The sequence below is a fragment of the Mixophyes fleayi genome, chromosome 4 (assembly GCF_038048845.1).
Source record: "Mixophyes fleayi isolate aMixFle1 chromosome 4, aMixFle1.hap1, whole genome shotgun sequence".
Taxonomy (NCBI): domain Eukaryota; kingdom Metazoa; phylum Chordata; class Amphibia; order Anura; family Limnodynastidae; genus Mixophyes; species Mixophyes fleayi.
Genome location: NC_134405.1, coordinates 333,304,074 through 333,330,504, shown reverse-complemented (window position 1 = coordinate 333,330,504; position 26,431 = coordinate 333,304,074). Strand labels below are relative to the sequence as shown.

Below are 26,431 nucleotides of genomic sequence, written 5' to 3'. Positions count from 1 at the left end.
ACGGTCGTTTATCGTGAGATTGGCCCGATAATCGGGTGGAAAACCTGTATTGTGTACCCAGCCTAATATGTAAAAAAGCCATTGCAATTGAAAGTTAGTTGTCAGAGGTTTCTACAGGCACAGGTGTGTTTAAAAGGGATGTTTAAATATATTCTAGTTACATAGTAATCTTGGGCTGTATCAGGGGTTAATATGGGCACAGGACAGACGAAGCAATGAGCAAATAAGGAAGGGTTTGTCAATATATGTGTAACAGAGAGATAAGGAAATAAAGTCAGGTGCAGGTGACAACAAGAGACATAGAAGTATTCTAAGTAGAGACGGACGGAAGGACTGACAGCTGGAATTATACAGATGAACGGGCAGACTACATACAAAAAGCAAAAGTGGGTCCGATGGGACCCCGAATGGAATAAGAATGAACGAAAATGACAGAGAGACAGCAGGAAGAGGTGCGAAAAAAGACTGCAGGATAAGAGACAGAAGCAGGTAGAGATGTGGACAAAAGTGAGGTCATACAAGAAATATACAGTATAAGCAATACAAAGAACATACATCTTTATAGCAACAAATAAGAAAGGCCTTTGGTAAATTGAGAGTGAATAAATGCAGTAAAATAAGGCGAGGCAGGATGGTTTTGTAGTGATGGGAACATTGGTAGGGCTGGAATAGGCAACATTTTGGCAAAGGAACATAACATGGTTATATAGGTTCTGAGTCAGGTCCACCAGAGGGAAGAACGTTTGGCAGTATTTATAATTGATCTCACGCATTTATTAGACATTGGATGATCTAGTTACTGACTTAATGCCACTTTCCTGATACTGCAAATGAATGGGATCTAGGAAGACATCCAACAAGTGGAATTGTTGAACTAGATACCGGATTACCGACATTTTCTCACCCCTAAGTATCTGCAGCATTGACTGGTGGTCATGAAGCCACACAAAGCCAACTACTGACTTAATGGCCACATCTGCAACTCTGGTTGAGCACTTTCATTTTTCCACAGGAGATTTTGCCTTGGAAAAAAACCCATTATTGACCAGTTTTATTGCTGGTGGACTATGTCTCAGGAGATAAACCCCTCTCTGGATCCCGATGGAATGCAACATTCTTTGTGAACGTAGCTGGAAACATTGAGGATCTACCGTGTCATTCAATAGGATTTTTTTCAATGTTCTGTGAATTTTTGTTTTAAAAGACTTTCCATTATATTTAGTTGATGCTAAAACATAAAGGTCATTCTCTTCAGACCACAGACCATTGGACAGACTTATAATATTGTTAATTCACAACAGGACATACTTAATCTGTTCTATACCTAATCCATTGGAGACTTCTTCAACTCCCGGTATGGATCTCAAGTCTTTGTCAGACGACAGAACCTCTCCGAAGCCGTATTTATCCTATTCCATTGAGGAGATACTGAAAAAACCTTATACTCAAAATGCACCCAAGGAAAATGTAATCTTAGAACATCCTTATGGAAAGGACGTGCAAGAAACTATGCTAAATTCATCACCAGTTTTCCGGACTAATGGTAAGTTGAGTGGCACAGTGGTACATATATACCAAAGCAACGGTAACGTGTGTGTGTGTATATTGTACAGGATAATTATAGAAATGAGACACATATTAACAGACAAAGGATTAACGTATTTACAATATTAATCTATATATTTTTTAAAAAGCTAAAGTCACTTGTGATCTTGATGAATTACCATCAGTTTAACATTGATCATTATACCAAAATTTGATATAAATGGTATGTTGAACTTCCTAGTGATATGTATAAATAGTTAGTTCTGAAGTCATTGCTTAGGATTAATCAGTTCTAAAGTCATAACTTTGACATTCTAAAAGAAATCTGTTTTATAAGGAGTATTACACCTTCTACTGTAAATTATTATGAAGATTAGAAGTCACCTTAAATTTCTAAGACCTATGTAGAAGCACTAGTTCTGCAGCCCCATTACTTTATATGGTCAAAGCAATTCAATTTTAAAGTAGGGATACGTTAAGCAATATTTATTTAATATTTTATTTATTAGTATTTAGTGCACGTAAAACGCTACGGAATTTGCTGATCCTGTATAAATATATGTTGATGATGATAGATAGATATTACATAGCACTGTACAGAGAATATTTAATCATTCAACATCTTTCTCTGTCCCAATGGAGCTTACAATCTAAATTCAAATACACAGGTTGTTTTTGTGTGGTATATATAGTGCATATTTAGAAGAGGCAGTATGAAAAATGTAATGGGAATCTAACTGAATTAAATTTGATGTCACAATGAAGGCAGTAGGAGAAGTGACAGTGTGACATACCCCCGTATACACCCCTGCTGTGTATACATGGATACATAGATAGATAGATAGATGAAATATAGACAGATAGATAGATAGATAGATAGATAGATGTTGAAACCCTCCAGAGAGCAAGAATGAGAGAGAGAGGTTGTGGGTAGAAAGGTGAATAGATGTTAAACCCCCCTTCCCCCAGAGAGAGAGTTAAAAGGTAGATAGATGTTGAAACCACCCAAAGAGAGAAAATCAAATAGAAAGAGAGCGAGAGATTGTAGGTAGATAGATAGATGTTGAAACCCCCCAGAAAGAGACAGAGACTGTAGGTAGATAGATATATGTTGAATTCCCCAGAGAGCGAGAATAAGAGAGAGAGAGATTGTAGATACATAGATAGATAGATAGATAGATAGATAGATAGATAGATAGATAGATACACATATTTCTTGATACTCTTTAGGTTTGACAACTTATATAAAAATTCCTATTGTAACTATTTAGTGGCTTTGTCCCCATTAAAACCTCTACAAAAAATAAACAATAAGTCATTTTTGCTACACAAAACCATTGTTGATATTTAATTATTTTTTTTTAATATTTTGAGATTTATTGGTACCCCAAGCTGTGATCCAATTAAAATCTTCCAAATTTTGCTGGACCTTTCGCTAAGTATAGAGCACAGAAATACGTTAGATGTGTTGAATTTTAGAACAGGCCGTATTGCAGAGGTGCAAAGCTTCAACGATACAATCTTTTGCTTCACTATAACGCAGTGCATTAGTAAATTCTGCTTTTTGATGTATTTACGGTCTATGATTGTGGCTGGAATGCCGGTGGTGTCAGTTCATTTTGCTCTGCGGTGTGGTTGGGGTATAATAAGGGGGAATTTGGGGCAGAACAGAAATGACAGCCACTGCATTATATTTTAAATAATATCATTATTATTTGCAACAACTGTGCAACTCTGTATACTGCAACCTGAATTGGGCAATTTAAAAAGTATATTCATGTGTCATACAGAGTTTCTCACTGGCACGGGGGCAATTTTAATGTTCTGTTACTGATCGTATCAACCTATAACCTTGTTTCAAATGGAGGCTCAATATTGCTCATTATCCGAGCAACTTTTTTTTATTTTCCGCACTGCAATATTGAATTTATGAGCTTGCTGTACTCTTCAGAGATAAGAAGAAAATGACTCTTTAACAGTTACCTCACTCACACATACATTGGGAAAGGGGGGTTAATAGTCAAATTGAATGTTTCAGCCAGGTTCCAGTGTGCATCATGAGCTGTCACATAGGATGCACTGAAAAAATATTCCAGCTCTGTACAAAATTGTTGTTTAAATTACTTTGTCGATCCATTCTGTCTTAAAATGTCTAGCAAATATACATTACAAGAAACACCTCTGACTCCTCACTTCATGAATATTTCCATTTATTAAAGAAGCTTTGTTCTTGCTAACAATCGGACATACCGACATATGCACTATACAAATAACGTAACTATATGTAACGTATGCTGTAGGCTATATTCTTGCATCTTTTGAGTAATGATGTCATCATTTATAATTAAAGAGTTGGGAAGTCAGTCCTGTAAAAATGATCCTTATATTTGCTGAGCAGTGATGTACATCTCTCTCTCTCTTTCTATATATATATATATATATATAGCATCACTCCACAGGGGCGGGGCTAGATATTACCAAGCCCTTCCTCCAGGGAGCGACAGAGATACTGAGGTTGTAAGAGTCCACTGGGTTAAAATGCATTTGTAAAACCACATTGGCCACAGATTATTTTCAGCAGTACGAGCAGAGTGACTATAGGGCTCACAGAGAGTGTTGCTGTTTGGTATTTCCTTGTCCTTTTTCTTCTTCAAATAGAGTCTGCTAAAAACAAACATTGCAATTATAGCTGCCATGAACAGAAATTAAAAGTGTAATTTATTAAAGAAAAAAGATGAGCAGCGGCTGCTGGGTTACTTGTGCTCTGCATATAGACAGGGGAACACTCACAATAGGAAATGTCAGACATTGTGGAGGATGGCTCGCAACCAGGGGAGCCGCAGTACAAGCAAACTGAAACAAAAGACACTGCAGATAGACAGATATACAGGTAATTCAATTTATTTGTGCATAATGTTACAAGAGATTCTTGAAGTGATTTTTTTTCTTTTTTTTTTGCATAAAATAGTATTTAATTTATTGTGAAAGCAGAAATAAGGTATTACTGAGATTTCTGTCATCACATAGGAATTTAAGGGTTCTTTAATTGATTTTGCATGAGGCATCAATGAAATGTAACATTCTTTAAAGTGGAAGAAACTCCAGAAAAAACAAATTGATATGTTTGCCTCATCTCGAATGTCAGCACAACTCTGTGCTAACAAAATCCTACTGAAGTTACATAATGTACACTACCATATTTCTATGTATGTCTTACACCCTTTATAATTTAATGTAATCAATTAATAAACTAGTGGTTATGTAATCTATACTGTAGTACTAGTTTTTTTTCTTTAATGGTGTCCTAATTTGGACAACCACCTCTAATTAAAAAGCCCTTTACTGGATATCCTCTCTGGACTCTATGCGGTGTGTGTGTGTGTGTGTGGCAGGGGGGGAAGGGGTGTTAAACTGTTACTGCAATGTAGGTGTGTAACATATTTGTAGCTAGGAAAGGTTTGGTTTGACAAATTCTGGTGGAGAGGGCGGGACACAGTACCCCCATGGAGGATGGGCAGGTTCACATGATTGTGTTAGTGTGGACAGGGCTGCATGTGACAGGGGCAGTGACATGATGTGAGGAGGGGAATGGAGGCAGCTGGAAACCACAGACTGAGAGTTATATAATGGAAGGCGCAGGGTCTCCGAGCAGCACAGAGTATATCAGGAGATGAGTGATGTGTTAGTGAGGACAGGCTGCATGTGACAGGGGCAGTGAAATGATGTAAGGAAGGGAATGAACACAGCAAGAAGCCACAGACTGAGAGTTATATAGTGGAAGGAGCAGGATCTCCAACAGCACAGAGTATATCAGGAGATGAGTGATGTGTTAGTGAGGACAGGGCTGCATGGGACAGGGGCAGTGACATGATGTGAGGAGGGAATAGAGGCAGCAGGAAGCCACAGACTGAGAGTTATATAGTGGAAGGAGCAGGGTCCTCCAGCAGCACAGAGTATATCAGGAGATGAGTGATGTGTTAGTGAGGACAGGTCTGCATGTGACAGGGGCAGTGACATGATGTGAGGAGGGGAATGGAGGCAGCAGAAAGCCACAGACTGAGAGTTATATAGTGGAAGGAGCAGGATCTCCAGCAGCACAGAGTATATCAGGAGATGAGTGATGTGTTAGTGAGGACAGGGCTGCATGTGACAGGGGCAGTGACATGATGTGAGGAGGGGAATGGAGGCAGCAGGAAGCCACAGACTAAGAATTATATAGTGGAAGGAGCAGGATCTCCAGCAGCACAGAGTATATCAGGAGATGAGTGATGTGTTAGTGAGGACAGGGCTGCATGTGACAGGGGCAGTGACATGATGTGAGGAGGGGAATGGAGGCCACAGGAGGGCACAGACTCAGTAGAAATGTAAGGCTCCCATCAGACTGTTGTGGAAAGATTGTGGTGCCAAACGCTCTGCTATATGAAACAAAGCTCATATATATCTTTTTATACTCCTGTTTTGGAGCATTGGATCCTGGGAGATAGCGACCACTGGGATTAAAGCTGGGGTCGCAGCAGATGAGTCATTGTCTTAACCATCGCTCTCCTTCTCACAAAGCATTCTGCTCATCACTAACGTTACTCTATAGTTTATAGCTTTAGGCTGTATTATTTTCATTACGCACAAGTGAGAGTAAATGTCAGGCATTAGATCCCTGCAACAAACATTTAGCTCCAGAACGACTGCAGAATAAATTGTGTGATGTCATTTTTCATGGTAGTTTCCTTTTAACAAAGTTTTCCGCCGACTCCATTTAAAACGTCAGGCGGTGAACTCCAGCGTTCCATTCTCCCTCCGCGAGTCACTTAAACTGCCGTTAAATTCCATCTGTAATGTAATGTACTCCTTATTACGTCTTATTAAATGATTCATTTGTCTGGGAATTTCCATTATGCTTTTTTTTTTTTTCCTAGAGAAAGTCTTCCGATATAAGGCTGTACTTATACAAGTGCATTCAGTTAAAAATATTAACGTTAATACATAATTAATTTAGGCGCCTGCATCACTGGAAGGGTAATGTAGCAGGGGCCCCGCTGAGCATGTGTCCCTGACATTACTATAAAAATGAAATAGGGGCTTCTATTGGTAACATAGATCTGTACACAAGGAAAAAAGGTTTTATTGCCAGTATTTATCTTCTGTGTTTTGCAAAAAAAAAACTATTGTGCGTTTTTGTTTTATTTCTCATACATTAGTAACGGGAGAAACCCACTAGCAAAACATTATTCAGTCCCTATAGTGACGGAATAGCACAGGGTATAGATCGTCGAGTTGGCACAATCCATCTGTATAGAGATAGGCTAGTGCTGCATTAACAGGAAGCTTATTGGATACTTGCTACACTCCTGGAGACCCCTGACGTTCGGGTAGTTCTCTCGGACAGTAGGTCTTTCTCCTGGCATTCACTCACTCGCTCATGAAGCTGGACAGAATGGCGGCCTTGATGGCGCGATTCGCTGCAAATCACTGAATTTGGGCTCGCCCCTCACATCCCAAAGAAGCTAATGCATACATTCCAACTCTCCCGGAATGTCCAGGAGTCTCCCGAATTCCGGGTAGGTCTCCCGGAATCCCAAGAGAGCTGGCAATTGTCCCGCATCTACCAAATGCACTAGTGAAGTGGGAAGATTAGAGCCGGCATGACGTGTTTCTCAGGGAATCGCGCCACTTTGGCCCCCAGTGACGTAGTTCCTGTTTTGGGTCTTTTTACAGCTGTAAAAAGACCCAAAACAGTCAAAAAGTCATTGGGGCGGGGCTAAAATTACACAATTCGTGAGGCCCCCTCCGCCCATACACCCCTCCTGTCCGCCAGGAACTCCTGGATGTGACCAACATAAACTTGGCAAGTATGAGCTAATGTTGCCAAAATGAAGAGATTTGTGGCACCCTGGCACCTCCTCTGCACTTGCCACCTGACCTCTCCTCTTGGCAACTATTGTTTAATGTGATAGGGAGTCACTTAATAAGTACGCTTCCATGAGAACTTTAACTGTCTGGTGCATACTACACTATATTTCTCATTTTGGTTGTACAGTCCCAAGTTTCGATATAAAAAGAGAGGGACTACATGGTGTAGAGACTTATTGGAGGAGTGGTTTGTGTAGGTTGGGTGTGGTTTTAAATGACCTATAATCCAGATGAGGACTTTTGAGGGGTATGTTCTGGTAAATGCATCTTGAGGTAACATAAAATATACAACCATCCATCATTGCATACCTTTATAAACCACGTTTCAATTCATTATTGGGGCAGCATGGTGGCATAGTGGTTAGCATTTCTGCCTTAAAGCACAGGGGTCATGAGTTCAATTCCCAATCATGGCTTTATCTGTGAGGAGTTTGTATGTTCTCCCCGTGTTTGCGTGGGTTTCCTCCAGGTGCTCCGGTTTCTCCCACAATCCAAAAACATACTAGTAGTTAATTGGCTGCTATCAAATTGACTGTAAGCCCCAAAGGGGCAGGGAATGATGTGAGTGAGTTCTCTGTACAGCGCTGCGGAATTAGTGGCGCTATATATATAAATGATGATGATGATGATGATTTTATAGAAGCTGCAGAGCATTCTAGTACAACAAGTGACGTATATCATTAACCAGCAGACAGATCGCTATCTAGCCCGCTACTTGTAACATGTTATTATCATCTAAGCATACTTTTTCAGGAACTTGTTAGCATAAAGACTTGAGGTAAGGCAGGGACAGCGAGAAATGTCTTTTATTTCATGCTCTTCTGGGAGCCACTAATGGAATACAAGAGCTATTAGTTTGCATTGAATGCACTCAATAAGGGTAAATAATTAGCCACACAATATTCAGACGTGCGAGCTGATAAATGTGTCATCTCCATCGCTCGAAGCTCATTTAAATATCTGTCCCACAACACAATCGTATTTTTACATAGAGACGCAGAACATAGTACTGACTATTTTTTAGCTGCGGGGGTAGGTAGCCAAGGGTGGGCGGGGCTTAAACATATTACATCATATCGCCACACCTACCACAGGGCAAAGATGCACGTTGCGTCGTCACACCGAGTCACCGGCCTGGCTTCAGGGGGGTTTGACGGTCACTCTTGGGAGTCGGGGAGCTCACCCACTATTTATGGAGTCTCCCCGACATTTTTGGGGATTCGACAAGCTTGGAAAGTGAGGTACTATTTTTTTTTTTATTTTACACTTACCCCGCACTTGGCAAAGACCGCCCCAATCTGGCCAGATAAGCCAAACCCATATAAATGGGTGACGTAGTGTACATATAGGCATATGGAGCATAATTCATCATCGGACGTATGTCGTGATTCCCGTCATTTTGGCCCCGTCTCCCAGTGATGTATGCCTGTTTGGGGTCTGTTTACAGTGGTAAAAAGACAAGCAGGCATTACGTCCCTGGGGGTGGGTTCAAAAAGATGCGAATCGCGACAGGCCGCCCCCCCTTCCGCCCATACGCCCCTCCATGCCGGCAGATGCGGGACAATTGCCAGCTTTCCCGGAAATTCGGGAGTCTCACGGACATTCCAGGAGAGTTGGCATGTATGACGTATCCTGCACTCTGTTCTGCCTGTCTACATATGACAAGTAGCATAAAGCCAGAGCTGACTTATACCCAGATTCAAATGGGAATGTACGGGTGAGATCCGCACGCGAATTACGTGCGCTTTTTTAAAACGCAAGTTGTAGTCACGTTGCGTCTGTAGACGAATCAGGCTCATAGACCAGTGGTTCCCAAACTGTGGTCCCTGGGGTGCCACAGTGATCTCCCAGGGGTGCCACCGTCGGGGACGGTGGTAAGAAAGGCGGGGCGCTGCTTGGCAATTATTTTGGCTTAGGGGTTCCTTGAAAAAATGATGGTGACCCTAAGGGTGCCTGGAACTGAGAAAGTTTGGGATCCACTGCCTTAGACAACACACGTTTGCAGCTTTCTAAAAACCCTAATGGGTGAAGGCAATTTTCCCAGAAATCTCTGAAGAAGAAAAAAAAAAACCTTGAGAACTAATGACTTCCATTAAATTATTACGCTTTCTCAGTGAATGATTTAAACAGAATTTCTAGAATGGCGTTACATTTATTACTATCTGCGCACATCACAATAGCTGACATGTTTCATTGACTACGGGAAGATGTTGAGATTTATTTTCTTATTAATATGCGTCACTAAACGATGTGACTAAACTCCAAAATTCTACACCTAGCATTGTAATAAGACCTGGTGCTGCGCCTATTCTGAGAAGGTGTCATGTTTTACAGATAACTGTCAATGATCTCTATGAGCTTGTCCAGTGCAAACAAAATCATTCCATCAAGAGAACTGTTTTGCAGAATTACATGTGAAATAGGTAAAAGCATTATGAAACTGCACACGAGAAAAATACTACAGAGCTTAAAAAATTGGGCTCCTAAAAATCAGCACAAACTTTAGAGTAAGTCTCTATAGTAACAGAGATGTCAGAGACCAAGATAATCATTTTGGGTCTGATTCATTAAGGATCTTAACTTAAGAAACTTCTTATTTCAGTCTCCTGGAAAAAAAAAACATCTTACAATGCAAAGGGTGAAAATTAGTTTTCTGTTTTGCACATAAGTTAAATACTGACTGTTTTTTCATGTAGCTCACAAATATCAACTTTAAATTTCAGTGTACAAATAAGCTATCAAGTATTTGTGTGCTACATGAAAAAACAGTCAGTATTTAACTTATGTGCAAAACAGAATACTAATTTGCACCCCTTGCAAACTAACATGGTTTTGTCCAAGAGACAAGTTTCTCAAGTTAAGATCCTTAATGAATCAGGCCCTTTATATTTTGAAGCTTCAGTTTGGCCACCGCTAACAGCATACCTACCAACAGCGTAATATTTACAAAAGCGGTACAAAATATGCACCGCCTTGACCCACCCAAACTCCACCCACAAATGAACATATTTTGTGTAAAACGCCCCCCACTTTTCTGTTAATCCAGTCTCTGTTGTGTCCCCGGAAATCGGGATGTCCCGCCAAATTCTGGACAGTTGTGAGGTATTCCACAGTGCCAATTTGAGGGCTCTGACCGGCCACAATAGCTATGTCTAGTGGAATGACTGAGAGCCCTGTCTAATGCTGCAGAGCAACGGTGAATCAGTGCTGCATGCACCGACCACCGGTGCCCACAGCATGGAAGGGGTGATTATAAAGGCTAGGACAGGGGTCTCGGTACACACATTCGTCCTGATATCCCAACTAAAAAAGTTTGGAGGTATATAGTGGACTGGAGCAAATGTTGACAGTGGCATCATTTTAGGGTAATATAAAAACAAGATTAAGCTTTGAAAATAATCTACAATAAGTTGACATTAACATTAGGCAAAGGGTAAGTGATAGGTTTAGTTCCTCTTTAAATATCATTCTAAAAAGCACATTTTTCTGATAAGATTTCTCTAATGGTGTTATGAAGAAATACATGTCTTATATAATTCCTATGGCATAGCGCCCCATATTTTTGTTAGATTGTAGCAAAACAAAGAGAAAGCATAAACATTAAAAATAAACATAAAAACATTATTATTTATTTGTCTGAGATTGATTTATCTGTTGTTTAAAATAAATTTCCATCCCTCCACCCAGGGCAGAACTATAATAGGTGCAGAGGGGGTGGCGACTACAGGGTACAGTTGTGAGGGGGGGCAATGCTGGGACACTCCCACCTCTGGGATGCCCGTTTCCGCCTCATGCCCCCACTCAGTCCTCAAAAATACAGGTTACAGTGCTTTTAAGTTCTGTATTTAAACCATAAGGCAGAAGCAAACATAGTAAACCATATGTACAAATTATGTTATTATGAATTGGTGGGTGTGAACAAAATTGGGCGCAGTTCTGATGTTAGGCTCTTATGGGGGTGGGAGTTGGATCAGATACCTGGTGCTACACTGAGCAAAGCTTTTTTTTTTTTTTTTAAAGGTTCCGTTTTAAACAGGATGCCCAAACAAAATTCAAAGGTGAATGTGGGTACAGATTCCTCGTGTGAAAACTGCCCTTTATCTCCATCCAGATGTGCAATAATTGACGGAAATAATGTTACATTCGACACCGATGAAGTAAAGACAGTTGGCCAAAACGAGAGCCAAGAGAATGGAGATAATGATTTGAGAGACGGCCCTCGTTGTAAGTACATTTTCACAGCAGAAGGCTTTTGAATATCCTATAGTTTATGTTTTTAAATGTCCCTTTGTCTTGTAAGGTCATCGCTTTTTGAAGCATATTGCAATAATGTGACTATTGTCTGCTCTCCCAGGGAGGGAGGGGGGTTCCTCCCAGACTCCTAGAAGAGCAGGCACCCTCCCAAATCCCAGACAGAGGCTGAGATTAATGACGCGAGTCACGTCATGAAGCCCTCACAAACAGTTCAGTGGAAGGGCTGTATTCTACGGTAGGGGCTGGGACTACGGTGACGTGATCGCTCCGTCACCACCTGACCTTCCGTCTGGAGGGGAGGCACAAAACGATTGCAAATATGTTCTATATCAGTCCTAACTTGGTGCATTCCATGGCATACTTCATCATCATCATCACCATTTATTTATATAGCGCCACTGATTCCGCAGCACTGTACAGAGAACTCATTCACATCAGTCCCTGCCCCATTGGAGCTTACAGTCTAAATTCCCTAACACACACACAGACAGACAGACAGACAGACAGAGAGAGAGAGACTAGGGTCAATTTTGATAGTAGCCAATTAACCTACTAGTATGTTTTTGGAGTGTGGGAGGAAACCGGAGCACCCAGAGAAAACCCACACATACATGGGGGGAGAACATACAAACTCCTCACAGATAAGGCCATTCTTGTATGAAATCTTTTTTTTTGTATGACCATATAGGACCCTATTCAATAACATAGTACGAGTAAGGATGCCCCATAGTAACCAATCAGATATAAGTTTTTGTTAGTCTGACTACAGTAGAATTGCAGACAGGTGATTGGTTGCTATGGGTTACAATACATAGCAGTTAATCCTATAGGTATCACTGGTTCAGGTGTCATTGGTGTCTGGGGGCTAGATTTACTAAACTGCAGGTTTGAAAAAGTGGAGATGTTGCCTATAGCAGCCAATCGGATTCTAGCTGTCATTTTGTAGAATGTTCTAAATAAATGACAGCTATAATCGGATCGGTTGCTATAGGCAACATCTCCACTGCAGTTTAGTAAATAAATCTCCAGGCTAACAAAGAACACACACCGGGCCGGAGTCATTAAGAAGAGCAAGCATAAAAAAAGAAGTAACTCTGTACCTTGGCAAAACCATGTTGCTTTTAATGGGGAGGGGGGTAAATTTAAAATGTGATGGCAGATTTATAGTTCGGGTAAGGTATGGCCTAGATCGACTTTAAATTTCATTGTGAAACTAAGCTATCAAGTATTTGTGTGCTAGTATTTTCTTTACGTGCAAAATAATAAACTAATTTACACCCACCGTTTTTTTTTGAGGCTTCAATATTTCATTCTATACATATCGTATTTGGATAATACTGCTTACTTAGGCAGATCTGGTGTTATTTTATATTTCCTAGAAAACAGCTCCGTACATGTTTAATCATAAATGCGTCTCTCACAACACCGCACTTGGATAATGGCATTTTTCCGTTATGAAAGGCAGCAAAATAAGAAGATATTAAATGATTTATCCATAGTTTTGAAAAGGGAAAAAAAATCTATTTTGCAGGAAGGCTACGTACGAGATCAATGTGTAAGTAGAAACTGTGGTTATTAAAACATCACATTCGTAATTTTCATAAACCCTTCCGTGTGAGAAAATAAAATGTTGATTTTTTTTTTTTTTTTTTTTCCAATTACTGGCTTCAATACACATATTCCCAGTGAGAATTCCTCTGATGTGTTCTGTGGGCACTTCATTATATCCTGAGTAGATCAGCAGACACGTATAATATGGCCTCGTTCCTTTCAGCTTGATCACCCCGGCAGTCGTGGAGAAACCTCCGTTGTAATGTACCTACCATCCACAGTATAGGAGACGGAAAAACAATGTGTCATTTACTATACGGTACAGCTTTTCTTTTCAGTGGCCAAACGGCATTTTATAATTTGTAAGGCTTAGGTTCATTTGCGCCATGACAAGGACAAATTGTGCTGTTTGAAAAGAAAAGCGTGACTCTTTAACCTTCAGCTGCAGAGAGAAAAAGTAGGGATCTCGCTGTGTGTTATGTGTTCACCAATAACAGCATTGTGTACTGTATTCATCTCTCTGTTACAGCTAGGCAAGTCAAAGAAAGTAAAGAGAATATATATATATATATATATATATATATATATATATATATATATATATATATATATATATAAAATTAATATTTATTTGGTGAGAAACTTGTCTTAGGTGGCCCGATCCTAGAGAAGGAACAGCCCCCGGCCCATAGGCAAACTAAATGGAAATCCCCCTCCAAGCCTGGGGCATTGTATAATTGAGGTGGCTGGACCCTGCTTCCGCTTCACACGGCTCTGCTTGAAAAGGGTGAGCTGCGTGCACCTAACAGTAGTGCACGAAGCATTGCCCATGTATATTATGGGGATAGGATGAGTTAGAGAGCCACGCCCCCATGCATGCTGGTCACTCCCACTGGCGGCGTGGTGTGGAAACCGCCCTCTTCAAATCCTGCGTTTGCCCCTGCGGTCGTCCCATAGTGGGCTACCTTGGGCTGGTGTACTTGCATTTTGTTTCCTTTAAAATGCTCCAAATAGGCTACTGAACAGAGTTGCGTCCCCCTGGGCTATATTTTTCCAGCCAGACCCTGTGGCAGCAGCAGCTTGACAAGACACCTTGGGGTAAATTTACTAAACTGCGCATTTGAAAGAGTAGAGATGTTGCCTTTAGCAACCAATCAGATCCTAGTTGTCATTTTGTAGAATGCACTTAATAAAAGACAACTAGAATCTGATTGGTTGCTAAAGGCAACATCTCTACTCTTTCAAATGCGCAGTTTAGTAAATTTACCCACTTGTCTCCTGGCCCTAAACATGTCTCACTCCACCTCCCTTTTTGCTTTTGTTCCTTACCTCCTGCTAGCCCATGGGTCACTGGATTTGAAGTGAGCGGGGAGAGAACTGTAGCCAATGAGATCATCAGAATGCTCACAGCAGAAATGATTATCTGGGTAGGTGTCCTGGACTCCCGGGAGAGCAGGCCATTATCCCGCATCCTGCCCACTTCCTAGTGAAGTGGGCAGGATGAGAGCCTCATGACGCGATTCACAGTCATTGTGGTCCCGCAGCAAATTTTCGCTTGTGTGTCATGGGACGAGGCCAAAATGACACGTTTCGCCATGCCCCGTCCTCTTCCATCCTCAAACTTAACCTCCCCTCTGGATCCCCCGTAGGCGTAGAGTGAAAAGTTGGTAAGTATACTCTAGACCAGGGGTCAGGGAACTTTTTAACCTTTTACCCTCAAATATATTTAGATACGCCAACGTTACCCCCTTGTTATAAAAGGAAGAACATTTCTTTGAAAGATTCAAACTTCTGGTTTTGGAGAAATGATGTTGCTTCATTTTTGATACAAAAGCATCAATATTGGGGCATTTTGATGTCAGAGCAATTTGGATACAGTCTTCAGCGTCCAATCGATTTCTCTGCTTTGTTTTTATGTTTGTTAGAGTGGAAAATCCTTGTTCGCAAAGGCAGGTTGTTGGAAAAAGCAGCAACTTTTTGACTGTCTCCTCATGTGCAATTTTGATGCCTTTGCAGCTGTTGACATCCAAAAATATGACAGATCTGCTTTGTTTTCAAATGCAATATGTGCTTCATTATTGCATCGAAGCTCAAGAAGTGCCTCTGCCAACCCTTGAGGCTCTTCTGGAACAACAGCAATTTCACATTTAAAGGGGTCTACAATCCAGCTTACAGCATGTGAATCGGCAGCATTACTTTAATTTTTACCACATTTGGGGTAATTTACCCCTGCTTCCTGACCACTGCTCTAGACTGACAGTATTTTTGCTTTCAGAATAGTCTAAATGTTTTTTTTTTTAATATAATGTGACAACACCACTGATACCTGGATGTAGGTGACAATACCCTTGAAAGCTGTTTATAAAATGTTGGTGGAGTAAAATCGGAGTTTGGGTTGATCTAGAGCAGTGATGGGGAATTGACGGCCCTTTCTGCTTTATTGTCACATGTGTTTGTTATAGCGTGTAACATATGTGTAAAACGCCTGCTGATATATTATTACAGATAGGTGTCTCCTTCTTTGATTAATTGAATTGTTTTAGCTTATTACTGAGAATAAGGGTAGCGTGCGGCCCTTTAAAAGATTCGAGAGCCGCTCCTTCAAGCCCCTAGAGTGTAGCCGGGTCCCTACTGCTGATCTAAAGTGCGCTGACAGTAGTCTTCTTAATAGCACACGTACACTATATACTGGTCGCCTGGGTTTTGAGGCATATCTTGTTTTATCTTGTCATTAATCAGCTCTCTGGAACAATTTTAATGCTTGTATCTGTCCAGATCGCGACAAATATAATTTTATGAGAAATGATATCTTCTGATTTTATGAGTGTTTCTTAGATTAAAAGTATGTGATGACATATATTATAAGCTGCTTCATTTTCATTTCTCAATGGGGTCTATTATTTAGATCATTGTCAAAAGGGCTTGAAATAAATGTTAATAAAATAATGGGCTGAGTAAGATAGATGGGACTATTTAAAAGTTAGATGTATGAAGTGTGATTCATACAGAGGTGCGTTTGACACCACAATATTTAAGAATCGGCGTAATAGGAACCTCACATCATTACTCTGTGCTGTCAGGGCACCCTGCTCCTTTCTCTATATATCTTTTAGTCTGTGACTTTTACATGCCTCCATTCCCCTCCTCACATCATGTCACTGCTGCTGTCACATGCAGCCCTGTCCTCACTAACACATCACTCATCTCCTGATCTACTCTGTGCTGCTGGGGGACCCTGCTCCTTCCACTATATAACTCTCAGTCTGTGGCTTCCTGCTGCCTCCATTCCCCTCCTCATATCATTTCACTGCCCCTGTCACATGCAGCCCTGTCCTCACTAACACATTACTCATCTCCTGATCTACTCTGTGCTGCTGGGGGACCCTGCTCCTTCCACTATATAACTCTCAGTATGTGGCTTCCTGCAGCCTCCATTCCCCTCCTCACATCATGTCACTGCCCCTGTCACATGCAGCCCTGTCCTCACTAACACATCACTCATCTCCTGATATACTCTGTGTTGCTGGGGGACCCTGCTCCTTCCACTATATAACTCTCAGTATGTGGCTTCCTGCTGCCTCCATTCCCCTCCTCACATCATGTCACTGCCCCTGTCACATGCAGCCGTGTCCTCACTAACACATCACTCATCTCCTGATATACTCTGTGTTGCTGGGGACCCTGCTCCTTCCAGTATATAACTCTCAGTCTGTGGCTTCCTGATGCCTCCATTCTCCTCCTTACATCATGTCAATGTCCATGTCACATGCAGCCCTGACTAGCACAATCACAAGTGGATAGATCACCCAAAAGATCAGCTCACTCATCTCCTGAAATACTCTGTACCTCCGTGAGAATTCTCATTGCATCCACTGGCTACATACTGTTTTATCCCGCGCAAATCAAAACTGGTTAGACATGAAGTTATGATCTGATTTTGGCACTTCTCAAGCACGGTCATCAGGTTCACAGTACAATTAGCGATAGGAGGAACGGGAGGAGCACAAAGTCCGCTAAGGGCTGATCTGAAGATCCCTCGTCTGTGATGCTCTCCCAATAGGTTAGAACGGGTAACACCATCTTGGCTTTAGCCATCGCGGTCAAGTTCCGAAAAGCTAAGCTTTTCGGAGCTAGATAAATTGGTCCGGACCGCAGTCCACCTTCAGAATAATGATAACTAAGGTATTCTGCAATAGTTAGCCTAATGCAGGAGATATCTCTGATATTAAACGCTCAGTGAAAAGTATCCTATCTACTGGTGTGCAATCATCAGCCAATAGCTAACGTGGGTGAGATCCATTCATTCAGTCCGCCCACCCAATGTTTTGATCATACCAAAGCGATCATAAAATGTTCCGTCAAATTACAAATAGATCTTGTCGTTTGGTGATTGAGACAAAAGATCAGATCTTCACAAATGATCTCCACAATGCATCATCGAACACTGGACTTCTGCGGATTAATGCAAAAATTGCTAATTGTGTGTTGTGGCTTAATCTTTTTGAAGGTGACCACAAGAACAAAAGAAGGATTAGAACTACTTTCACCATGGAACAACTTCAAGAACTGGAGTGGATATTCAACGTGACACATTACCCCGACGTTCAGACGCGGGACAAACTGGCTGCAAAGATCAAACTCCCAGAGACACGGGTCCAGGTAGCTCTAGAACTTTCAGAATTGTAAATAGAATGTTATGGTATTTTACAAATGCTGAATGTATCAACAAAGGAAATAATAAATACAGGATTTGGTTAGGGATCCAGCTAATGCTTAAGGGGTTTTAGCAATATTCAAGTTTGGTGGAACCATTAGGATTTTCTTAATTGTATCTGATTCCCGATTTCCCTTCTATTTTAGTAAACAGTCCCATTTACAAATGCAAAAAAAGTGCAGGTCCCAATTATATTTTTATGAGAAATTATATGATGTTTTTTTGAGTACTTCTTAGAATAAAGGTATGTTATCAAATATATTGTTTCACTTAATTTCTCAAAGGGATCCTAGGGTGCAAATCCCGTTTGAGTCTTTTTTTTTTAACAAAAGCATGCAATTTTAAGGAACACTCGTGTTTTTAACAAATTAAAACTGTCTAGATTTAATTTTGTGGTGCAAAATTATTTAAGTGACTTTCATGGGGTGTAGAGAGGTACATTTAAAGGGGCGTTGCCTGTTTTCCAAATGAACACACAGCACAAATAACTTCAATTTTCTAGGTATTTGGAGGTGGCAGAACTTGGGTCTCATTCTATACTTTCAATGGGAGCACACATTTTTAGGGCTCACTTCCTCCAATGCAATAAAAACATACACATGCACGGAAGAGAAATGGGTGTATTTGCATATATAATAAAGCAATGTTGGCCTACATTATTTTGCAGTTTGACTCTTACAGAATTATCATTAAGTTTTAATTTCGGGGAGTGAACAGGGCGAGGAAGGGGTGTTTTGCCATAGTTAAATTACAGTAAGGGCGTGCCAATCTCAGCGCTCAGTATGGGTGCCTTGGTAATACAGGCCCATAGAGGTCAAGCGATACCCTTAGAGACTAACAGAATAGATTTACATAGCAGCCTTTCAAGACTACTTAGGCCCAGGGCCATCTTAACAACATTATGGGCCCCCGGGCAAAGCAGTGCACCAGGGCCCCTAGATATAGATATAGATATATAGATGTATACAGATACAGATATAGATATAGATATGTAGAGATAGAGATAGATAGATGTACTTGCTCAGTGACCCTTGTAGGTTTTTTTGCAGGTTTTTTTCTTTTGCAGGATTATTTATTCTCATTAAGAGCCGTGCCTATGGGGCCCCCTTGCCCGTGGGGACCCCGGGCAGCTGCCCATCGTGCCCAATGGAAAAGATGGCACTGCTTAGGCCTCTCCATCAAGCATGATAAAATTTACATATAATTTGATTCAGTAGTGAGACTAATCTTCTGTAGCAGGGGTTGGGCGTGGCCAAATAATACAATATGGATCCAGTACCACCCAATTATCAACCTATGAACTTGTTTTTTGATGGAATATTTATGAAACTTTCTAAAAAGGAACAGTGGAGGTGTTGCCCATAGCAACCAATCAGAGTCTAGCTATGATGTTCTAGAAGGTACTGCATAAATGATAGCTAGAATCTGATTGGTTGCTATGGGCAACACCTCCACTTTTCCTTTTTAGAAAGTTTGATTGATCTGCCCCTTAGGTTATAAACTTACCTATAGTTTGGAAGAACATTTATCTGTCTCAGCTCCCTCTTTGTAGATACCTTTCACAATATTTTGCTTACATGAAACGGGAATAGACCAGGAGCTATGTGATTTGAACTAAAACTTCATAAACCTCCGCACATCACACAGGAACTTCCCGTCTATTCCCTGTTCCTTCACCACAGCTCCATATTGACATGGCCGTTCTGCAGAAAAGTCAAATGAAAGTCAAGGTGTTCACACACAACAATTTAATTAAAAACAAACTATTGCAGCAATAAATTAATTTCAACGTTAACCAGTTATAATGAAGCTATATAGTCAGGTGTTAATCATTTACCTGTATTGATGGATGTGATGTTTTAGTGCTGATTCTTGTGTAAATCAGCCTCTTATCAGTCATACTGCTCTATATAGCACATATATAAATGTATTATGATTTTAAGGCATTAACCTCACTATTCTCCTTCCTAAAGCCACAGTAATATGTCATCTTTGTGCTCACCCTATTAGGATGATGCAGTTAGTTCTTCCAGTATTACTGTGTATAGAAATGGTGATTCATGTTTATAGCATGGTGTTTCTTCATCATCATCATCATCATCATCATCATCAATTTATATAGCGCCACTAATTCCACAGCGCTGTACAGAGAACTCACTCACATCAGTCCCTGCCCCATTGGGGCTTACAGTCTAAATTACCTAAAATACACACACACACAGACTAGGGTCAATTTGATAGCAGCCAATTAACCTACCAGAATGTTTTTGGAGTGTGGGAGGAAACCCACACAAACACGGGGGATAACATACAAACTCCACACAGATAAGGCCATGGTCGGGAATTGAACTCATGACCCCAGTGCTGTGAGGCAGAAGTGCTAACCACTGAGCCACCGTGCTCCCCATAATAGCATACATGCACACACATACACACACACAAACACATATACCACACATATACACACACACACAAACACATATACCACACATACACATACACACACACAAACACATATACCAAACATATACACATCATACCACATACATATCACACACATACACCCCCCCTTCCATACATACCAGCACGCATGTACATGCACACACATTCATACACATAACCATGGTGGTTCAGGCAGATAAAGTCTTTTACACCAGAGGTGGAGGTATAGGCTGGCAGGGGAGAACTGAATTGTCCGCGAGGAAATCCTGACAACCTCACCCAAAAGTAGACGCCCATTCAAAATGCATTTATGTGTGAACCAAATTTTAATATCATCTGTACTAATGGTCATTTGTTTTTTTTTCCACGCCAAAAATACAAGATTTGGTTTCAGAATCGTCGGGCAAAGTGGAGGAAATATGAGAAACTGGGTAACTTTGGAGGCCTCCAGCACCTCACTGCAATAGACATGGTCCCCGCTCCGAAGGCTGATCCCGCCGTAAGTTGACATTACACCGATCGTATGTACATCCTGTCCTGGGACTGGGAAGTGGGGAGACAGCCAGGTGTAAAATGATAGAACAGCAAATGCAAAACCTGGATGATCTCTTTGTAGTGTGATGGTGCAACGCCAGTAAATACCATGATTCCTGACTGTCATTTTTATGCTTTATAGCTGGGAGTGGATATAATAAAAGTTTTACATGTAGGAGATAGTGGAAAAATGCACGTGGAAACAGATGTCCCTGCTTTAAATTTACTGAGGGGTATTTATTAAGGGATGTAAAGACTGCAATAATTAAACTGTTGGTGACATTTTACAATCCAAATGTTTAAAACACCCATAGAATTTGTACTTTATTTCCTATAGAGGTGAATTCAAACCTCACATTCTTTTTGTACTATTTTTTCTAGGAGCCTCATATCATTACGCTGTGCTATCCAACCTGACATTCATTAGATTGTAAGCTCTTGGGGCCAGGACCCTCTTTCCTATTGTCTTCTTGTTCATTCTCATCTCTCCAAGACTGGGGTCCTTGTTTTTACTTCATCTATGTTCTGTATTATGCTTTATGTTTCTCCTGTAGTTTTGTTGTTTAGGCAGTCCGGTGTTTAGCTTACTGTTTAACTCATTTTATGTATAATGTTGATTCTACACTTTATGATCTGGCAGAATGTTGTGGTGACTTTAAACAAGCAATAATACGATGATAGACATGGCTGGCAAATTGGTCAATGTTGGTCAAGTCAGTAAGCTTCATGTACTGCTGTTAAGGTTCTAGAGCTCTGATTGGCTACAAGTTGCTCTAGCCCTGTCCACTTCATCTGCATGTGCCCAGTTTTGAAGAATGATCGCAACAGGTGCTCTGACCCTAATTAAACACATCTAGAAATGCAAATGCAATAAATATAAAACGAAAATTACTGCAAAAAATATAAGTGGACATTTTTTTTTGAAGTAACATTGCACTTGCCACTACATTTTGGACTAATCTTGTTTTAGTTTCTTGGTGCAAATTTAGAACGGTTTATAAAATATCTTGTAGAAAATGACCAAAGTTTAGAGTTTTCTATGACGGTGTAAAAATGACTTCAAACATAGTTCAGTAAGTGGAGAAATATTGGAGGCACTGGTGCAAGTTATTTTTATAGACCATATTGAATGATAAACTAAAGTCATTTGTAACTTTACTTTGTGTACTAAATATTTTAAGAATAGTGTACCGGTCGTGTACACACAAGTGCTGCATGTCTCAGTTACGGCACTCGCTCCTAGTGAATTGATAAGTTGCATTATCATGACTAGTGGTTTAACCCACAAATTGGATGCCTCCGCTGGACCCCCTACTGGATGTGTCTGAATGGTTTGCTCTACGCACTTGAAAGTGCACGCTTGTTCTCCGCGCTTGCACACTAGAAGTATGGCCAAGTGTGCGGGGAGAAGAAAAAATCTGAAGATGTTGAATGTTCAAAGTTTAAACATCGCATCAAAGTCAAACATGTAGCAATGAACTTTTCCCATCAGCCACTGCAACCTTCTGCTCTTCCTCAAGCTCCCTCCTCTTGCTTTAGAAGACCAAGCACTTTGGTGAAAATCCAGGTGCGTCTGCACAAATCGAGGCGCACAACGCCACCAAAGAGGCACCCTGGCCATTTTGCTCGTAGCCCACAGTGTTTATATTCACTTTACAGTCTTTCTGTAGAGATCTACGCTCCTTATTAGATGCATATTGCTAAATTTTATAACTGAAAGCTGGTAGCAGCCCAAAGATTTGATGTAGTTTAACCCATTACCCCGTTAAACATCTGCTGTCTGTGTAGGGACTCTGTTTCTGTATATAATTTATCACTGTAACTTTGTCCTTTACGATTTCCACGAGGGAATGCCCATTTTTGTGGTAAAGAGTATCTCCTCCCAAAAAGTACAATACACTATTAAATATGAATTATGCATTTTGTGGGGCAGCTATGTAAGAAAACAAAAATAGGTTCTGCCTCCCACACCTCTGCTCTGCCCCCTGGCGGGTGTTTGGCAGGACTGTCTGGGGCTAACAGATGCCAAAGTTATGATTTTACAGTAACCGACTAAACCAAGCTTGTTTGTGCCATATCTCAGCATTCTATTCACGGCAGCTTCAGGCTGCCCAAAAAGTCACAATAGGGATGAAGGACTTATTGTTTTTACTATGTATATGACTAAACCACTAAAATATACATTTTAAATAAACGGCCAATACGGCAAGTTTGGGTAAGTTGGTGCAAGTTTGGTAAATTTGGCATGTTTCCTCTATGACACAATTCTTTTCATTCCACAGGACTTCAATTTGCAGAGGAGGACGTTGCCAGACTGTGAACTCGCACCGAGATATTATTTACCCTTTCACGGCCAACTGACCCCAGTATTGGTGCCCAACCTGTTAACTTTAACTTCGCACCAACCGCTGCCAATCCCACCGAGACCACCGCCGTACTACATCCCTTTTCCTCAAAGAGTCGACAGCAGCGTCGTCCTCGCCACTCCAACATAACTCAAGGACATGACCGCCGTGAGTAGAGTTCGCTGTCAAATGAAGTGACACATCTGTATCACGTTTATTGTGAAGGTACCAGCGGCACAATGCGCAGCAGATGGGATCTGCACTTAATCAGTGTAAGATATATATCTGTAACTAACAGGGAGCGTTTAATGGCTCCTCTCCAGGCGATCGCAAGAGCTGGTTTGTCTCAAAAAGCTATTTATTTGTTTCAAAATTGCAGAGAAACCAGCAATGCCCCAACCAATAACACTGAAACAATTAAAACACATAATCATTTATTTATACGCATACAGTCGATATGTAGAGAAAAATGGGGGGTGGAATTGTGAGCAGATGTTCTTAAAGTCCATTTCACTTGAATCCATGGGACCACTTTGGAAAAGAAACAGAGTTCTTGGCGCCAAGGATTTACTGGTGGAGGAGAGGAGAATGACGAAGAGGACTCCTGTAATGGAAAGACCACAGGTTGGCAAGCTTGTAGCAAAGCTGTCAAGAGAGAAATTTCGGAGATGGAAGTGGTACAAGTCTCCAGGAACCCCATCTGCCAGTGGGCTGCTAACTCTAACTTGATGTGCTAAAAGCTCTTAAACTTTTTCGCTCTTCCAAGTTAGAAGATGATACTTTACAGCTTTATGGATAAGAGACGCAATGCACCGAATTGTATCCGAACCATCAGAGTAACGTCTACATGACCTCTAATGACTGGTATTATAGGCTGCTCAGTTACTTCTTATTCTTCTCAATATAGAACTTTATAAATTCCAAAGGTTTCTTTTTTTTTTATTGTTTCATTTACTCAAAGGCTTCTCCGAGAATTGACCCCTCCAGTAGCTATTTAAGTATTACCGGTTACTGTGAAATCTGGCATAGAGTAAGCTGTAGAGCTAGGAGCAAAAATACATCTTTGTTGTGTGTCCTGTGGTGGCGGTGGTTGAATCACGGACAATGGGTGAAGGGGAAAAAGCTTCAGAGAAATCTGAGCTTTATGACTCACTGGCATAGAGCGCACAGAGAACCGTACAGTCAGGGCTCATGTATTGACTTCAAACAGCACTTGTTATTTCTGTCCATTTTACGTCTACAGTTAGCATCATGGAAACTGATAATCTATGTGTGCTCACAGCTGTATTAACTGTACAGAACCTACCTTGAAGATTGGAGAATAAGGAAATGACTTACATTATCCACAGTGAGGAGTAAGAATTACATTTGTATCTCACATCTTAGAGCATAAGGCAGGTATCTCTGATCACATGTGTTATAATTATAAGACTGACATGTCCATCTGGCCACCACTTCCATTTCACCTGGGAGAGCACCAGTAAAATAGAGAGGGAGCACCAGTAAAATAGAGAGGATGTAAATGTCTTGACTTGGCTTCTGAGTTAAGGTTGAGGCTGCATTATGCTCTCTCCGACTCATGCCTTAAGGCCAAGTACCCATACCCAAGGGTGTAAGTACCATAGGGGCATGGGCTGCAGCTACTATGGAGCCCACATCTAAGAAGTGTCAAAGTCGTATAATTGGATGAACGAAAGTATATTGGTTAATATTGTTTTAGTAGTCGATTGCACTCAGTATGCCACGCTACACGTGGCATACGGCGATCACAAGGTAAAATACGCACGTACACACTCGAATTACAACATTTAGTTATTTATATAATTCCTATTCATATTGGTCCCGTTACACAGTAATTTATGAGCAGATAGTATTTAGTTTATTATTAGTTTATATAATATGATTATATGTACACTTCAGTGTTATTTAAGGTTCAGGTTATAGGAAAGGTGTCATGTTTAGTATCATATTAAACCCCTATCCATCAGCAGCTGTCCGGTTCATTCGGCGAAGAGATAGCACATTGCATACTCAAGTTATTGTTGCTAGGGAATAAACCTTTAATATGATGCTGGCTGTAAAAAGCTAATGTACTGATTGTAATTGGAGTTTTGGCGGGAAGAACAGAGCTCATCCCCTGGAGAGATGACCCCCACCTTTGGATTCCTTAGATTGAACCAGCCTATGACCTGTTTACCCTGGACCCATCTGAAGTCTGGACCTATAGAAGCAAGCCACGTCATCTCTATTGTTCACTCTGTAACACTGAAAGTATATATAATCATAGCTGCACCCCCACTAGCCTCAGTCTACTCTGATCACAGTATTCAAGGGTGAACTACTGTTCACTGGTGCCCGTGGTTAGCGCAGCGGTATGTATGTATCTTTTGGTATTGGCTGTACTGTACTGTATCATAATATAATAATGTATTGAACTGTTAACTATTTTACATCTGCTAAAATAAATCACTTTATGCGTTGGAAACACAATACAATCGCCTATGCAATGCTTATTTGAAAACGATAGAATTACTTTAATAGAAGGGTCCCTCTTTCTCTGTCTAACCCCATGTGTATATGTGAGTCTTTCACCATTGGGAAGTCCATGGGGCCCATTCAAAACTTTACCAAGTGGCCCAGAAAGGTCTAATGATGCGTTGGGGGATCAGTGTCGGCTTTCTTGATGCATTTACCTGTGGCAAACACATCAACTAGAAGACAATTATTTGAGCCCTTTGCATGCCCACTTTCCAGCCCTTGCAATTGCCCCTTAGAAAAAGGGGGGTGCATAGTTTTGCAGGTACAGATAATGTGCATCGGTGCATAGAGTGCAAACTACATCTCCTACAACCACTTTAGACCCGCTCCCTATATTACTTTTCCCTTTTATATTTTTCTCCAAAAATACTGCTTGGGTCAGCTACAGTTCAGGGGAGTGAGGTGACATTGAGACTGTCTGTATCACATGTGACACTTGTGTGTGTTCACCTGTTTTTATTGGATTGGTCATAGTGCACCTAGAAATGCTCTTTTCTGCAACTGGAAAGTAATTTTCTGCCATTGTATACATGAGAAATCAGAGTAAGACTGGATACACACTACAGGTTTATCAGATGATCGGGCCAATCACACGTTAAAT

The 26,431-nt window shown here is 40.9% G+C and overlaps 1 protein-coding gene across 1 annotated transcript; it reads left to right on the top strand.

The window, feature by feature from the left end:
- Positions 1-272: 272 nt before the first annotated feature.
- Positions 273-24,777, top strand: ISX (intestine specific homeobox). The gene is made up of 5 exons (XM_075205511.1): positions 273-1,543; positions 11,473-11,676; positions 17,765-17,916; positions 20,796-20,912; positions 23,230-24,777. Exons 1-5 carry the CDS (start codon positions 1,357-1,359, stop codon positions 23,440-23,442), a joined length of 873 nt encoding a protein of 290 aa, XP_075061612.1. The 5' UTR covers positions 273-1,356; the 3' UTR covers positions 23,443-24,777.
- Positions 24,778-26,431: the final 1,654 nt, after the last annotated feature.